The 18,355-nt window shown below is 47.1% G+C and overlaps 2 protein-coding genes across 6 annotated transcripts in view; one reads left to right on the top strand and one right to left on the bottom strand.

Annotated features, from left to right (window-relative positions):
• Positions 1-18,157, bottom strand: part of pudp (pseudouridine 5'-phosphatase) — a 51,098-nt gene extending 32,941 nt beyond the window's left edge. For all 5 annotated transcript variants that reach the window (XR_011935246.1, XM_072477368.1, XM_072477365.1 and 2 more), the window contains exons 1-3: positions 17,999-18,157; positions 13,292-13,510; positions 11,537-11,766 (exon numbers count right to left, since the gene is read on the bottom strand). Coding sequence is in view for 4 of the 5 variants with exons in the window: in XM_072477368.1 (XP_072333469.1) it covers positions 11,537-11,766; positions 13,292-13,510; positions 17,999-18,071 (522 nt within the window). In the remaining variant the exon portion in view is untranslated. The remainder of the gene's footprint in view (positions 1-11,536; positions 11,767-13,291; positions 13,511-17,998) is intronic.
• The window catches only part of sts (steroid sulfatase (microsomal), isozyme S), a 133,293-nt gene continuing 133,029 nt past the window's right edge, over positions 18,092-18,355 (top strand). Inside the window, exon 1 of the mRNA XM_072477362.1 lies at positions 18,092-18,246. The gene's annotated coding sequence lies outside the window, so the exon portion shown is untranslated. The remainder of the gene's footprint in view (positions 18,247-18,355) is intronic.

Below are 18,355 nucleotides of genomic sequence, written 5' to 3' on the forward strand. Positions count from 1 at the left end.
AAAGGTTGAGCCTTTACTCATTGGAGCTTAGAAGAACAATAGGTGATCTTGTTAAGACATATAAGATCCTGAGGGGACTTGTGACAGGTTAGATGCTAAGAGGATGTTCCACCTTGTGGGGAAATCTAGAACTAGGGAGCACAGTTTGTCTCACAGAGGGTTGTTAATCTTCAGGATTCAGCGCAGTGGAGGCTGGGTCATTGAATGTATTCAAGGCTGAGTTAAGACTTTTGATCAACAAGGGAGGCATCTTGGGAGGGGGAGTGCAGGAAAGAGGAGTTAAGAGATCACCTATGATCTCATTGAATGACTTGAAGGGCCGAATGGATTTTCCTGCTCCCATTTCTTGTGGTCTCTAGTTGAGATGCATGTATCGAGGTTGAATTAACCTGGAAGGACCCTGACTCAAATTGATATTAGGTGCCTTTCGTATCCGAGTCATTCAACAGCTGCCCCTATGGACTCTCTGGCTGTGATTCTATCGCCCCTGAAGTAAATTGGTGGGGGGGTCTCTCCTCTCAGACCAAACCAGCCTGAATGGCATTGCAACATTGGGCATAGTCTTGGAGAGCTTAGTCTCACTTTAAAAATCGCTCATAGCTTTAGTTATTTTATAACTACAGCTTTTGATTTTCCAAGAGCAGCAACTTTAGGCCCATCAGATTTAAAATTACTTTCACTGTACCTGCATTGGATGTAATAAATAAATAAATAAATAATCTTTTTATTGTCACAAATAGGCTTACATTAACACTGCAATGAAGTTACTGTGAAAAGCCCCTAGTCGCCACATTCCGGCGCCCTGTTCGTGAGCCTGAATTTGAGAAAATTCTCTGCAGGAGCATCTAAACTACAGCTTTATCACAGACCTGCAAAATATGCTATTTAAACTGTGTTTCTTGCATCAGGCTTTAATATTTTCTCATCCAGTTCACAAGATTATACATAAAGAAAATGCATCATCTATTTCAAATTCCCCCTCCCTGAACCCCTCTCTCTCTCTCTCATCACTTTCGTTCCTCCGTTAAACGCCTCCTTGAAGGTCACCACTTGAAATTTTTTGTCACCCACTTCTCCTTCCCCGAATCAGCATTCATTTATCTCGCACCTCTAGAAAGCTGCCTTAAGTGCAGTTTTCTATGTTGCCAATTGCAACTGATTGAGGGAAATGGATTTCCGCTGTTATCTATTTTCAGCCAAATGGTAAACCTGTCCATTTAGATTGCATATTTCAGGAAATAATAGCCAGGAGAAATCCTCCTTGCAATGTTTATGAGGCGACTTACACACAGTGACCGGAGGAACTTTACTTAGGTTATTTCACTTTATTATTATTTCTTCGGGTACAACAATAATACGTTTTATTCGTACAGCTTTGTTAACATGGCAAGACATTCCAAGCTCCCTCGAGGAGCATCAATCTAAATTTGACACCCAGCTACGTAACGAGCTAATGGGGCAGGGCCCCAAAATGTTGGTCCATGAGGTGGATTTTAAGGAGTGTCTTAAAAGGAGGTAAAGAGGCGGAAAGGTTTAGGGAAGGAATTCTGGAGCTTATGCCCTTGGTAGTTGAAGGTATGGCTGCCAATGTTGGAGTGATTAAAATCAGGGATGCCCAATAGGCCTGTATTAGAGGAACTCAGTTGCCTCATGTGTGTGTGTGTGTGTGTGGGGGGGGGGGGGGGGGGGGGGGGGGGGGGTCAGAGGCCATGAAGAAATCGGAAAACAAGGCTGTGGATTTTAAAATAGTACAAGAGAACAAATCCTCCTCGAAGCAAAGGTAGAGTTTCTGTTCAAAATGATTTGTATAGCTTTCTGTATCTCTGTTGAAGACTCAGTGATGTTTTTCAGCTGATGTAAAGAGATATAAGGGCGGCACGGTAGTACAGTGGTGAGCACTGTTGCTTCACAGCGCCAGGGAACTGGGTTCGATTCCTGCCTTGGGTCACTGTCTGTGCGGAGTCTGCACATTCTCCCCGTGTCTGCGTGGGTTTCCTCCGGGTGCTGCAGTTTCCTCCCACAAGTCCCAAAAGATGTGCTCGTTAGGTAAATTGGACATTCTGAATTCTCCCTCAAAGTACCCGAACAGGCGCCAGAGTGTGGCGACTAGGGGTTTTCACAGTAACTTCATTGCAGTGTTAACGTAAGCCTACTTGTGACACTAATAAAGATTATAATAAAGAGATTGCCCTCATCAACCTAAAACCTGGAAGACGTTGCATCCTGCATTGTTCAGCAAGAATCCACCAGTTTTCTTTCAGAATCCAGAGGAAGCTAAAAGGAATGAGTCTCAACTCGTAATTATTGGTACAAAGATAGGCCTGCAGCGTTTCAGGGGCTGGTTTAGCACACTGGGTTAAATAGCTGGATTTTAAAGCAGACCAAGGCAGGCCAGCACCACGGTTCAATTCCCGTACCAGCCTCCCCGAACAGGCGCCAGAATGTGGCGACTAGGGGCGTTTCACAGTAACTTCATTGAAGCCTACTTGTGACAATAAGTGATTTTCATTTTCATTTCATTTTCATTAAAAAAGAACTTAAAAGAGCTCACGCCAGATGGAACAGCCATCAAGCATCTATAGGCCTCGCTGAGGAGACCCCAGCTAAGCGCCGTTCAGTAATGGTCTCTACAAATGGGGATCGGAGGCCCGCAAGTGGTCAGCCTCCAGGGTGCCAGGCTGGTATTTTAAACTGGCGTCCAGATCTCTGTGAGTGGCACAGGAGCACAGTGGTTAGCACCAGGGTCCTTGGTTCGATTCCCGGCTTGGGTCACTGTCTATGCGGAGTCTGCACGTTCTCCCCGTGTCTGCGTGGGTTTCCTCCCACAGTTCAATGATGTGCAGGATGATCTATTGGTAAAAAGTTTGAAAAACACTGGTCGAGCTAATAGACTGTGGTTTGACTGGGAAAGTCCCTGGGGAGTTCAAGTGCTTTGCAGCCTGCAGAGATAAATTCTTTTCACCTTGGGGAGAGGAGGTCATTGCTGGGTGGAGCCAAAGAATGGACAGAGACATTTTGAGAAGCTTTGGAGAGGCAGTTTTTGGAGAAAGCTGTGAAGAGAGGCAGTTTTTGGTGAATGCTTTGGAGAGGGGAGGTGAATTCTGATCTGTCTGACGCTGAGTCCACAATTCTCTCACAGTAAGATAGATTGAGAGCTGTATGTTTATTTTCTTGTTGTTTAGTGTTGGTAGTGTTTAAGGGAAATTGTAAGCTGTTCTTTTTGGGTGTAAAGTTAAAAAGTTATTATATTCACTATAAAGTTCTGTTTTAAAAATACCCAAGCCCCATTTCTTCATGCAATCACTCTTGGAGCGAAATGGTCTTTCCGCACAGTGTTACAAATAAACTAAAATATTGAGGTTTCGGTCCAGTATCCTAGCCACTGTTGGGGTCTGGTCACACATCAAATAAGGTAAAAATACAAAACAATGTTAAATACAAAATTGAAGACACTCTAAATGCACAGAACATTTGCAACAAGGTAGATGAATTCATGGCACAGAGTTAAACAGATATGAGCTCATTGCTATTATAGAGACATGGCTGCAGGGTGACCAAGGCTGGGAACTGAAATTTCAAAAAGAAAAGTAATCCAATCGTGACTAAGATTGTATTAGGTCAAGGGGGGGTAGTGGCGTAGTGGCATTGTCACTGGTCTAGTAATCCAGAGTCCCAGGGTAATGCTCTGGGGACCTGGGTCCGAATCCCACCAGGGCAGTTAGTAGAATTTGAATTCATTAAAAAAGAAAATCTGGAATCAAAAGTCTAATTATGACCATGATTGTCGTAAAAGCCCATCTTTGCCGTCCTTACCCGGTCTGGCCTACACGTGGCTCCAGACCCACAGCAATGTGGTCGACTCTTAAACGCCCCCAGGGATGGCATTCAACAAAGGGCCAAAAAACTGATAAAGCGTGACAAAATAAAATATGAGAATGAACAAGTGAGAAACATAAAAATGGACTATAAAAGCTTTGATAGAAAAGGTTAAAACAAATGTGGGCCCATTTAAGACAGAGACAGGAGAATTTATAATGGGAAATAAGAAAATGACAGAGAAACTAAATAAATAATTTGTGCTCGTCTTACATACATATGAGCTAGAATCCACAAACTCCTGCCTAACAGCACTATGGGTATACCAACATCACATGGACCACAAGAGTTCAAGAAGGCAGCTCACCACCAACGTCTATGGTGAGAGTAATGGTTCCTTGGTGCAGCCAGAGCCTAGTCCAGGCTACCATGGGTGGTTCAGTTGTATTGGGGCAGGAGGATGATTAGAAAAGCATTAGTGAAAAGAGGATTCAATAGTTAGGGGAACACACAGCCATCTCTGCGGCGGATGTGAATCTGGGTGGTATGCTACTGCCTTTGCCAGTGTTAAGTATGTCACTGTGGAACATTCTGAGGGAGTTGGAGGGGTAGATACCAAAGGCATAGGTAGAAAGATATGAAGTCCAGCAAGCAGATTTTAGGGAACAAGAAAACAAATTAGGAAGCAGGACCTCAAAAGGCTCGCGAGTACAAAAAGAGGAGGATAGAACAGATGAATACATGGTTGGAGAGATCCTGAAAAAGAAAGTGCTTTAGATTCCTGGGACATTGGGATGGGTTCTGAGTGAGGTGCGGCCCGTAAAGACTGGAATGGTTTGCCAGGAATAATAATGTTTGATGTTTGCTAATGCTATTGTCGAGATTTTAAATTAACTTGGCAGAAGAATGCACTAGGATATTGCATTATAGTATCATGGAATCCCTACAGTGCAGAAGAAGGCCATTTGGCCTATCGAGCACCCACCCAGGCCCAATTTCCCACTCTTTCCAACCGTTGGAACTAAGGGGCGATTTAGCACGGCCAATCCACCTAACCTCCTCATCTTTTGGACTGCGGGAGGAAACCGGAGCACCCGGAGGAAACCCACGCAGACACGGGGAGAACGTGCAAACTCCACACAGACAGTCACCCGAGGTCGGAGTCAAACCCAGGTCCCTGGAGCTGTGAGGCAGCAGTGCTAACCACTGTGCCATTGTGCTGCTCCATTGGAGAGGAGAATCGAGGTAGATGAAGGATGGGAAGATGTGTAAAACTTGAGTAAAAAATAGTAAAGATTAAATAGGATCAGACTAATAGGCAATGTAATAAAGTGTAAAATTAGGTTTACAGTGCATGTATGTAAATGCACCAAGCGTGGTAATTAAGATTGGTGAACTGCATACTCAGATAGCCACACTGGGATATTAAAGTTAATGGCCTCCCATTTAAGATGGAGATGAGGAGGAATTTCTTCTCTGAGGGTCATTAGTCTTTGGAATTCTCTTCTGCACAGAGCAGTGGGTCATTGAATATATTCAAGGCTGAGTTAGACAGAGTTTTAAATAACAAGGGATACAAGGGTGATGAGAGCAGGCAAGACAGTGTGTAAAGGTCACCTTTGGATGAGTCATATCGCGTTGAATGGCCCACTCCTGATCCTACTTCTTATGATCTCATGGAGGCTAGACTGAAAAAAAGGGCAAGACTGGCCACTTTCTTCACTGTTGCTGGGTCAAAATCCTAGAACTCCCTTGCTAACAGCTCTGTCGGTGTATCTATATCACATGGACTGCTGCGATTCAAGAAGGCAGTTCATCACCACCTTCCTGAGGCCGATTAGGGATGGGGAATAAATTCTGGCCGAGCAATGACCACATCCCATGAAAGAATAGAACAGAACCTCTTGAATATCCAGAGGTTGGGGCCAAATGTGGGACCCCCAATGCCTTGCTGCCCACTATCGCAATCTTACTGTAAGCAACCAATTAAAAGGCCATCTCCAGGATCTAGCGGGGCCAATGGGAAGGTCTCACAGTGCGGGAGAGGTTGTTGATGCGACAGGCAGAAGAACATGAGGGCACCTCACGTTGGAGCTGTCTTCAGAGTGCAATCTCGGAGGAACTGTAAATAATTTTTAATGATTGATTGCCACGGTCTCGCTGCCAGGCCAGCACAATGAAGAGGGAACTCCGTACACAGGATGACCTTCGGATGGAGTTGCAGCCTGGTAAAATGCTTTTCACTGGTCGTAAAAACTGCTATACGAATACAAGTCACATTCCTCGCTTAATATCATCCTAGGATTTTATTTGAGGACAGATGAGATTCTTCAAGCCTGCTCTACCACTCAATACCATGGTTGATCTTGGCTTCACCTTACTTTCCCTACCCTCTTCCATATCTCTTGATTCTCCAAGAGGTCAAAAAAAATTCAAATCCAAATTTAAATATAATTAACAATTCACAATCCTCTGGGGTAGAGAATTCCAAAGATTCACAATCCTGAAGAAATTTCTCCTCACCTCAGTCTTAAGTGATTGGCCCCTGATCATGAGATAGTGCCTGCGTGCTTTAGATTCCCAACCCAAGGGAAACAACCTCTCCGTTCCGAACCTGTGAATCCCCCCCAGAATCCTGTATGTTTCAATGAGGTTACCTCGCAATCTTCTAAATTCCAGACTCTCAGTCTCTCATCTTCAGATGATCCTCACATCCCAGGGACCAAAACAGGAGACACTATTCCGGATCTGGGGCTGGAATCTCCAGCTTCCCAGCCGCATGTTTCCCGACGGCAGGAGGCGGCGCGTCGTTCGCTGGCGGCAGGATTCTCTGTTCCCGCCGCTGTCAATGGAAATTCTCATCAAAGCACCCCATGCGGCCAGGAAACCCACGGGCGGTGGTGCGCTGCTGGCGCAACCATTGAATCCCGCCACCGGTGAACGGCTGGAGAATTTTGGCCCTGGTCATAAAAATGCCCTGTACAATTGTAGCGAAACTTTTTTTGTAAATTTAAAGTACCCTTTTCTTTTTGTCTCCAATTTTAGGGGCAATTTCGCGTGGCCAATCCACCTACCCTGCACATCTTTCGGTTGTGGGACACAGGGAGAATGTGCAAACTCCACCGGTGCCGGGATTGAACCCTGGTCCTCAGTGCCAGTACTAACCACTGTGCCACCTTGCCACCCCACTACCAAGATTTCTTTATTCCTGTACTCTAATTCCCTTGCAATAATTAAATGAAAATGAAAATCACTTATTGTCACAAGTAGGCTTCAATGAAGTTACTGTGAAAAGCCCCTAGTCGCCACATTCCGGCGCCTGTTCGGGGAGGCTGTTACGGGAATAAAGGCCAACATGCCATTTGCCATCCTATTCGCATACTGTACCTGATTGTTAACTTGCTGAATTCCATGTAGCACACCCAATTCTCTGTGAACATCGATATTTACAAGTTCGACGCCTTTTAAAATATATTTTAAAAATTAATTTACGGGATGTGGGCGTCACTGGTTAGGCCAGCATTTAATGCCCTTCAAAAGGTGGTGGTGAGTTGCCTTCTTAATCCCTTAAGGTTTAGGTACACCCATTTTCCGTTAGGGAGGGAGTTTCCAGATTTTACAGTGAAGGAACGGCGATATATTTCCAAGTCAGGATGGTGAGTGACTTGGAGGGGAACCTCCAGGTGGTGGGGTTCCCAGGTATCTGCTGCTCTTGGCCTTCTCGATGGTAGTGGTCTTGGATTTGGAAGGTGCAGTCTAAGGAACCTTGGTGAGTTCCTGCAGTGCATCTTGTAGATGGTTCACACGGCTGCGCTGTCCGTCGGTGGTGGAGTGTTTGAATGTTTGTGGAGGATTTGAACGTTTGTGGAAGTAAGAGCAATCAAGTGGGCTGTTTAGTCCTGGATGGTGTTGAGCTTCTTGAGCGCTGTTGGAGCTGCACTCATCTGGGGGGGGGGGGGGGGTCAGGTCAGGAGGTGAGTTACACACCGTAGGATTCCGAGCCTTTGACCTAGCCTGGAGCCACAGCATTTATACCGCTAGCCCAGTTCAGTTTCTGATCAATGGTAACCCCCAGGATGTTGATTGTGGGGGATTCAGCGATGGTAATGCCATTGAATGTCAAGGAGCAGTGGTTAGATCCTCTCTTGTAGGAGACGGTCATTGCTTAGCACTTGTGTGGCGTGGATGTAACTTGCCACTTATCAGCCCAAGCCTGGATATTGTCCAGGTTTTTCTGTATTTGGACATGGACTGCTTCATTATCTGAGGAGTCGTGATGTTGCTGACTAGTCATCCGCAAACATCCCCACTTCTGATCTTATGATGGAAGGGAGATAATTGATGAAACAGCCCAAGGTGGTTAGGCCAAGGACCCTACCCCGAGGAATTCCTGCAGTTATGTCCTGGAGCTGAGATGATTACCTCCAAACATCACAACCATTTAACTTTGTGCCGGGTATGACCCCAACCAGCGGAGAGTTTTCCCCTGATTCCTGTTGACTCCAGTTTCGCTCGGGCTCCTTGATATCACACTCAGTCAAATGTCGCTTTGATGTCAATGGCTGTCACTCTCATCTCTGGCATTCAGTTCTTTTGTCCATGTTTGAACCAAGGCTGTAATGAGGTCAGGAGCTGAATGACCCTGGCAGAACCCAAACTGAGTGTCCGTGAGCAGGTTATTGCCGAGTAAGTGCTGCTTGATAGCACTGTTAATGACTCCTTCCATCACTTTGCTGATGATGGAGAGTAGACTGATCGAGGGGTAACTGGCTGGGTTGCATTTGTCCTGTTTCTTGTGCACATGAAACATACCTGGGCAATTTTCCACATTGCCGGGTAGATGCCAGTGTTGTAGCTGTACTGGAACAGCTTGGCCAGGGGTGCGGCAAGTTCTGAAGCACAAGTCTTCAGTACTATTGCCGGAATATTGTCAGGGCCCATAGCCTTTGTAGTATCCAGTGCCTTCAGCTATTTCTTGACATCACATTGAGTGAATCGTATTGGCTGAAGACGGACATCTGTGACGTTGGGGACCTCCGGAGTAGTCCTGTGTTGTAGCTTCACCAGGTTTGACACCTCATTTTTCGGTATGCCTGATGTTGCTTCCTGGCGTGCTCTCCTGCACTCTTTGTTGAACCAGGGTTGATCCCCTGGCTTGGTGGTAATGGTAGAGTGGAGGTATGCCAGTCTTGAGGTTGCAGATTGTGGTTGAATACAATTCTGCTGCTGCCGCTGATGGCCCACAGCACCTCATGATGCCCAGTCTTGATATCTGTTCAAAGTCTATCCCATTTAGCAGGGTGGTAGTGCCATACAATACAATGGAGGGTATCCTCAATGTGAAGACAGGACTTTGTCTCCACAAGGACTGGGCATGGGAGAGTCCCCTTAAGAAATATTTTGTCTTCTCAAATGGCTGCAGTGATGTCATTGTGTGGGTGGAGCTGGGCTGTGGTTCTGGTTTTTACTTTTGTTTTGAGCTGGGAGCTGGCTGTGGCTCTGAGTTTTACTTTCGGTTTACACTGTTGGAAGCTGCATTCAGACAAGGAAGGTTTCATTGGTCTCTCTTTCTCTGCAAGTTAAAAGGTGTCCAGATCGCTTTATAATTTGAAAGTGATAACTGTTTTCTGGAAAGAATTCAAACCTACTGTTTCGGTAAAAAGGGTTTTCCTGGTTTAGTGGATGTTGTTATCAAGTTGAAACAGTTGAAAGGGAAGTTATTAAGGGTTATATATATATATATATTATATATAGTACTGTAGCTGTGTGGGGTATTTATGTTTGTAGTTGATAAAATGCTCACTGTGTGTGTTTATAGAAATGTTAACTGAATTTGTAGAATAAACTTTGTTTTTGATTAAAAGTGCTGAAGGCCTCTGTTGAATAACATCTGAAAGGCAGGTCCTTGTGCTCTTCGTAACCAAAATAAATAAAGTTGTAGGTCAGGTGAACTTCATGATATGCTTTGGAGTTTTCTAATCCCTGGCCCATCACAGTGGTCACTTATGCCGACTGTATACCACTGTGCCACCTGGTTCTGTCCTGTCAGTGACACAGGAGATACTTAGGAATAGTGATAGTGCTGTCTGGGATATTGTCTATAAGGAATGATTCTGTGAGTATGACTACGTCAGGCTGTTGCTTAATTAGTCTGTGAGACAGCTCTCCCAACTTTGGCACGACGCCCCAGATGTAGTAAGGAGGACCTAGCAGTTTAGACAGGGCTGAGGTTGCCGTTGTCATTTCCGGTGCCTGGTTCGATGCCGGGTGGTCCGCCCAGTTTCATTCCTTTTTTGTGTTTTTATAGTGGTTGAGTACAACTGAGTGGCTTGCTACTCAAGAGGGCATTTAAGACCCATTGCTGTGGGGCTGGAGTCACATGTAGGGCAGACCAGGTCAGGATTTCCTTCCCTAAAAACATTAGTGATGGGTCTTTACCACAATCAACAATGGTTTCATGGTCATCATTAAGACTTTTAATTCCAGATATTTTATTGAGTTGAAATTCCATCACCTGCCATGAAGGGATTCGAACCGGTTCCCCAGCTCATTATCCTGGTCTCTGGATTACTAGTCCAGTAAAAATACCACTAAGCTACTGCCTCCCGACCTTCTGCTTTTCTATTCTTATGACTAACCTCACACTTCCCATTTTATATTGCATCTGCCATCTTGTTGCCCACTCACATTGTCTATATCTCTTTGCAGCATCTGCATACTCCTCACAACTTCCATTTACACCGAGCTTTGTATTGTCAACAAATTTAGATCCATTACTCTTGGTCTTGAATGCCTTTTGGAAATCCAGGTATATTACATCTCCTGGTACCCCTTTATCTACCCGACTCAATCAAATCAAATCAAAATCAAAGACTAGTTACATCCTCAAAAAAGCTCTAATAAATTTATCAAACTCAATTTCCATTTTGTAAAACAATGTTGACTTTGGCTGATCATAATATGCTTTTCGAAGTGCATTGATAAGATTCCCTTTCTTTACCACATTTCGACAACCCAGCCATCAATGTCAAAGAACAAAGAAAAGTACAGCACAGGAACAGGCCCTTCGGCCCTCCAAGCCCCGTGCCGACCATGCTGCCCGTCTAAAATAAATTCTTCTACACTTCCTGGGTCCGTATCCCTCTATTCCCATCCTATTCATGTATTTGTCAAGATGCCCCTTAAATGTCACTATCGTCCCTGCTTCCACCACCTCCTCCGGCAGCGAGTTCCAGGCACCCTCTGTGTAAAAAGCTTGCTTCGTATATCTACTCTAAACCTTGCCCCTTGCACCTTAAACCTATGCCCCCTAGTAGTTGACTTCTCTACCCTGGGGAAAAGGCTCTGACTATCCACTCTGTCTATGCCCCTCATAATTTTGTAGACCTCTATCAGGTCGCCCCTCAACCTCCGTCGTTCCAGTGAGAACAAACCGAGTTTATTCAACCTCTCCTCATAGCTAATGCCCTCCATACCAGGCAACATCCTGGTAAATCTCTTCTGCACCCTTTCTAAAGCCTCCATATCCTTCTGGTAGTGTGGCGACCAGAATTGAACACTATACTACAAGTATGTCCCTGGGTTCTTTCTTTTCTTCCTGCCCTGCGACCTCATAGACATTGGGTGGAATCTTATCGTGGGCCTTGGGAAACCGAAAAGTTCAAAAGGTCCCAAGAAGCCCGCAAAAAGGGAAAGTTTGTTTAAAAAAAATCTGCCTTACCTTTTCAAGAGGTGGCAGAGGTTCAAATCTCTTAGCACAGACCAGGAAGCTGTCAGGTGCAGGCTTACTTTTCTTCACGTCTGGGTCATCGCCGCACACGATGTGGTGGAACAAGCAGAAAAGCGTTTTGTGCTTGGTTGTCTTTAGGTCAAACATTTGCTTCGAAGAGCTGGTAGCTACTGCAATTGGCACTTTCTGTTTGGACAGATGGGTGACTATCCTCTCTATGCCTGTGGGAAAATCAAGCAAAGGAGCAATAATTAACATTGTCTATCCATCTGTTGGTGTACAACATGCAAGCAGCCATTTTCATGTGCATAAAAAGCTGGTAATGGCCACCAAGTTAGCAGCCAGGTGGGAGGACAGGGGCTGGTACGGGGAAGGGAAGAGGCAAATCACAGCAACATTAAATTCCTTCCTCCAGCACTTCTATTATGGTTAATTAATGGTAAGCAGTAACTGGGCTGCTGATTGATGTTCCCTTCTTAATCTACAACACCCAGCTCAACTGTACCACCATCCTGGGAGGAATCAGTGGAGTCAGTGTATACTGGTAGTTTCTCCCAGCTACCATGGCCAGTATCTAAGCCCTAAATACACTCCCGAGACATATTAACTGATCATTATCTCTTTGCCATTTGGCTGTAGATTTCTGACAGAGCAACAATGCATGAACTCAAAGTATTTACCAACCAAGAACATGGGAATGGGGGTAACCTTGAGCCCCGCAAGCCATATCTGTGGAAATACTTCCATCTATCTATTGATCTTCATCTTGCAAGTATCAATTGACCTGGGAAGCAGCAATGTAGAAATCCAGGGCGCGATTTAATGGAAAAAAAGATACCCGTTTTGGACACATTGAGCGGGGTGTTTCCCAGTGCTCGCAACACCAAGGACGACCCCGCTGTTTTTGTAAATAAATTTAGAGTACCCAATTAATTTTTTCCAATTAAAGGGCAATTTAGCATGGCCAATCCACCTACCTGCACATGAATGAAATGAAATGAAATGAAGATCGCTTATTGTCACAAGTAGGCTTCAAATGAAGTTACTGTGAAAAGCCCCTAGTCGCCACATTCCGGCGCCTGTGCGGTTAGGCTGGTACAGGAATCTTTGGGTTTTGGGGGTAAAACCCACGCAAACACGGGGAGAATATACAAACTCCATACGGACAGTGATCCAGGGGCAGGATCGAACCTGGGACCTTGGCGCCGTGAGACATCAGTGCTAACCATTGTGCCACTGTGCTGCCCACGACCCAGCTGTTAAATGAGACTTGGCTTCTTTTTCGGCGTCGGCGAGGAATGCCCCGCCGAGGTCGCACTTAGAGCCATTCTCTGCTCTAACGAGCTCAGCTCGCCGGTGTAGGAAGAGGTTGGGCGCCATTTATCGCTCAACCCCCCCCTCCCCCACTGCAGGATCCGGACCCTGAAACCGCCCCAACTTATCAATTAGGGGTCCTCGAGCCCCTAGCACCCCACTTCATAAGGGCAGGACATCCTCCCCGGGCGCCTCATCGGGCACAAAGAGGCCGTTAGATCGCGTCCCCAGATTGTCACCACTCTGCCAAGGTGACAGAGTGTTTTTACCCCTGAATGGGGTGTCACGGCGATGCTAATTGCAGCGTGTTCCCGCAAGTTCTTTTTTCACCAAGTCTCTACTGCGCTAACTACTGATTACCTGAACTAGGTAAACGATTGGGGTAGCTTCTCACTCTCCTGATGGCTAAATTTGTGAAAGTATCGCAGTTACCTGGCATCAGACTTGTGGAAACGAACAAGCGCTCCTGGACAAGGAGACACTCCTTGATCAATTCCTCTGGAGTAAGCGGGAGCTGCAGTTTCTCACAAACAATTTTGGCAGCGTTCAAGGACTGCATTCCCATAATCGTGGCCTTCAACTCCCACGTAAACTTCTTATTGTAACGGCCGCAGACTTCCTCAAACACAAGAGTGTACAGTCTTTCCGTGTCTGTAGTATAAATTAAAGAATCAGAGGGGTAAGTGGCACTGTATGCAAAAAACATTCCCCTGCTCTTATACTTTCCATCAGAGCCTATTATGTTAACTCACAATTTAAAGGATGAAAAAAAGGGTAGAAGCAGTTTGTGTTGGCCTCCCCACCCTGTCCTCAGCTCTACAAATGATGAAACATAGACAAAGAACATACAGTGCAGAAGGAGGCCATTCGGCCCATCAAGTCTGCACCGACCCACTGAAGCCCTCACTTCCACCCTATCCCTGTAACCCAATGGCCCCTCCTAACCTTTTTGGACACTAAGGGCAATTTTGCATGGCCAATCCACCTAACCTGCACGTCTTTGGACTGTGGGAGGAAACCGGAGCACCTGGAGGAAACCCACGCAGACACAGGGAGAACGTGCAGACTCTGCACAGACAGTGACCCAGCGGGGAATCGAACCTGGGACCCCGGCGCTATGAAGCCACAGTGCTATCCACTTGTGCTACCGTGCTGCCCTGAGAAGGCATGTGAAGCCATGAGTTTACTCTGGGCACGGCCTTTACAAAAGAAGGAAAGAAAGAAAAAGAAAGGAAAGAAACAAAGTCTTGGTTGCGATTTAATGGAAACTAAACGGAGTCCCCTTTTAGGCGTGTTTAGCAAGATATTTCCAGGCACTTGCAGTACCGAGAATGACACCACTATTAAACGGGGCTCTGCTTCATTTTTGGGTCTCAGCGAGTAATGTCCTGCCGAGGCCGCACTTAGACCCATTTCCTGCAGTAACAGGCTCCTCTCACCACCCCCACCCCCTCCCCCCCACCCCGGCCACTGCGCTTCCGGGCCCTCCCTAACACCCCAATTTACCAATTCTGGGGTCCTCGAGCCCTGCAGCCCACCTCACATATGCAGGGCAACCCTGGGACCGATCCCTGGCACGGGCAAGTTGCCACCTGACACCGCCATCTTGGCAGTTCCCTGCTGGGTGCCTGGGTGGCAATGTCACGGTGTCCGAATGGCATCGGGAGTGCCAGGTTATTACCCTGCCCAGAGCCCGACCACCCGGGCGCCCGTTTGAGGAGACCAGTGCCAAACGGCACCCACCCAGGGTCTCTGAGGCAAAGCCATTAGATCTTGCGCCTTTGGTAACTCCAGCGCAGCCATGTTCAAGTGAGACTAACTGCTCACTTGAATATACAAATCTGGATCACACCCATTGAGGGCGAGATCCAGTTTGCGAGACATAACGAGCAACGTAAATCTCGCGAGACCTCTCACGAGATTTACCTGCCTCGTGGTGTCCCGAGTGGGGCGCCACAAGGCCGTTGGATCGTGCCCCTTGCATTTATACAATAATACAAAAGCAAATTACTGCAGATGCTGGAATCATTGGCCAGGACACGGGAACTAACTCTCCTGCTCGTGTCTGAAATAGAGCCATGGAATCTTTTATGTCCGACCGAGAGGACAGACAGGCCCCCGTAAGGTGTCTCATCTGAAGGATGGCGCCTCCAACCGCGCAGCATTCCCTCAGAACTGCTCTGGAGCGTCAACCTTGATTTGTGCACAAGTCCTGGAGTGCAGTTTGAACCCAGAGCTTCGTGACTTGGAGGCAAGTGTGCTCTGAGAACCACAGCAGACACTAGTACATCAGCAAATCTCTCATGTAATTGCTCGTTGTAAGTCAGAGGATATAATGGAGTTAAGGACAGGAACATAATATTCTGCTGCTAAGGTGCATGAACTGACTTGCCACATTTAAGGGCTCCTTGCCCGAGTGCTATCAATTCGTACATCCAGAGGCCAGAAAGGAGACAAATTTCCACTTAGGTATTTTGTGTCAACTGACGACAATTTTCTCACCCCCGATTGCCAGCTGGATCAAATCGCCAGCTTCACTGGAAAGGTAAAAAGCAGAATATGACGGCCTGTACTTCTCCCATTTTCTTTTTTTTTAATTCAGCGTACCCAATTATTATTTTTCCAATTACAGGACAATTTAGCGTGGCAATCCACCTATCCTGCACATTTTTGGGTTGTGGGGGTAAAACCCAAGCAGACACGGGGAGAATGTGCAAACTCCACACGGACAGTGACCCAGGGCCGGGATTCGAACCCGGGTCCTCAGTGCCGTAGGCAGCAATGCTAACCACTGTGCCACCGTGCTACCCCTTCTCTAAATTTACATGCATTCGTCAGAAATGAAGCGTGGTGCTCCTTGTAGGTTCCCTTACATAATCCCTTTTAGAAGCTCTTATAAGCTGCTTTGTGATCCTTTGCTGCTCTTTGTACCAATCTCATTCATCTTGATCTGTGCTCTCTTGCATTTTTGTGTGCCCTTTCTTTTAGTTTTACGCTAATCTCCTTAGTTCTTCATGGCTGTTTTTTTGTGAAGTGGGTATATACTCGCTCTGTATCTTGTTAAATATTTCTTAAAATATTTAATATTTTCCACTGATCTTCTGAGATTTGACCGATTAACAGATCTTCCCAGTTCACCGTGGACCGTCTCTGCCTCATCGCGTTAAAGTCAGCCATACCCAAGTCTAAAATTCTAGTGCAATTGAATCACTGAATCGTGCATTTCACTTTCAAACGCTGCACTGAATTCAACCATGTTGTGATCACTATTTGATAAATGTTCGCGCAGTTAGGCTACTAATTAAATTTGGCTCATTACTAAATCTGATGAGGGAGTGAAGGGGGAGTGACAGTTGGAAGTACCAGGAGTGCGGGCAGGGTGGAGAGTATTGGGGGGGGGGGTGATCACTGATGGGGGAGAGCATTAGGTGGGAATGTTGATGGGGAATGAGGGTAGAGTTGTGTAATGGTTGGAGGAGAAAGAGAAGAGGAGAGTCTGCCCTTGTGTGTTTATGTTTGGGAGAGATAGTCTGAAGAAAATGTGGTGTTAATGGTTGGTGGCAGGGACGGAGCTGATTGAGCCTGAGGGTGGAGCCAGTTGGATTGATTGACAGTTGGAAGATGCAACAGTGACATTGATTGAGTCGGAGGGACAGGACAAGTGGGAATGATTGACAGTTGGAGGGGTGGGGCAAGTGGTATTGATTGACAGTTGGAGGGTGGGACAAGTGGGGTTGATTGACAGTTCGAGGGCGGGACAAGCAAAATTGATTGACAGTTGGAGGGGGTGGGACAAATTGCATTGATTGACAGTTGGAGGGGCAGGACAAATGAGATTGATTGACAGTTGGAGGGAGGAACAAGTGGAATTTATGCAGGTGGAGGGGTGGGACAAAGGGATTAATTGACAGATGGAGGGGCAGGGCAAGGGATCATTCTGACAGCTGGAGGGGATGGGTCCAGTAGAAGTGATTGACAGCCAGAGGGGCAGGTGCAGTGGGATTGATTGACAGCAGATGGGCCAGCTCCAGTTGGAAAGACATAATAATAATCGCTTATTGTCACAAGTAGGCTTCAATGAATTTACTGTGAAAAGCCCCTAGTCACCACATTCCGGCGCCTGTTCGGGGAGGCCGGTACGGGAATTGAACCGTGCTGCTGCCTTGTGCTGCATTACAAGCCAGCTGTTTAGCCCAGTGTGGTAAACCAGTCCCTTACGGGGGCAAAAGCAAATTGCTGCGGATTTTGGGATCTGAATCCAAAAGCGAAAATGCTGGAAAATCTCAGCAGGTCTGGCAACATCTGTAGGGAGAGAAAAGGTGAGTTTTGAATCCAGATGACCCAGCAGTGGGCAGCACGGTAGCATGGTGGTTAGCACAATTGCTTCACAGCTCCAGGGTCCCAGGTTCGATTCCTGGCTTGGGTCACTGTCTGTGCGGAGTCTGCACATTCTCCCCGTGTCTGCGTGGGTTTCCTCCGGGTGCTCCGGTTTCCTCCCACAGTCCAAAGATGTGCAGGTTAGGTGGATTGGCCGTGATAAATTGCCCTTCGTGTCCAAAATTGCCCTTGGGGTGGAGTTACTGGGTAATGGGGATAGGGTGGAGGTGTGGGCTTGGGTAGGGTGCTCTTTCTAAGAGCCAGTGCAGACTCGATGGGCCGAATGGCCTCCTTCTGCACTGTAAATTCGATGACTGATTGGGGGTGAGTCCAGTGTGATTGATTGACAGCCAGGAGGGGGCGGGTCCATTGGGACTGAGTGACATCCGGGAGGGGGTGGGTCCAGTGGGACTGAGTGACAGCCGGGAGGGGGCGGGATCAGTAGCTGAGTGACAGCAGGAGAAGGCGGGTCCAGTGGGAGTGATTGACATCCGGGAGGGGGCGGGTCCAGTGGGAGTGATTGACATCCGGGAGGGGGCGGGTCCAGTGGGACTGAGTGACAGCCGGGAGGGGGCGGGATCAGTAGCTGAGTGACAGCAGGAGAAGGCGGGTCCAGTGGGAGTGATTGACAGCCGGTAGGGATGGCGATGGGGAAGCGAGTGGCCGAGGTTGGGGGGATTATTGGTTCGGTTAAGCAGCGCCGCTGACACCGTAAAGACGGAGAGGGGGGGGTCTGAGGCGGGGATCGGCGCGGGTACTGACCGAGGAGAAGGCCGTCCATGTCGAAGATGACATGAGTGACCGGCTTGAAGGTGCTGGAGCAGTTCGCCGCCATTTCCAGGAGAGCGGGGAAAACCAGGGCCGACTATCAGCTTCCCAGAGTTAATGTCCAGGGGCAGCGAAAGCCGGAGTCCGCCGCCCTCAGCCTCCTCGCCCGCTTCAATCCTTATTGCGTTAGTACCGAATACCCACGCCGAAGATCAACAATTCACCCGGGACGCTTAAAAGAGGTGGAGAATTCAATCTCGGTGTTTTTATTGTCGGATGTAAAATTGTAACCCCACACTCATAAAATGAGCGCTTTCCTTCGCGAATAGGAGTCAGCTGTGTTCCACCGCC

Source organism: Scyliorhinus torazame, chromosome 15 (genome assembly GCF_047496885.1).
Source record: "Scyliorhinus torazame isolate Kashiwa2021f chromosome 15, sScyTor2.1, whole genome shotgun sequence".
NCBI lineage: Eukaryota > Metazoa > Chordata > Chondrichthyes > Carcharhiniformes > Scyliorhinidae > Scyliorhinus > Scyliorhinus torazame.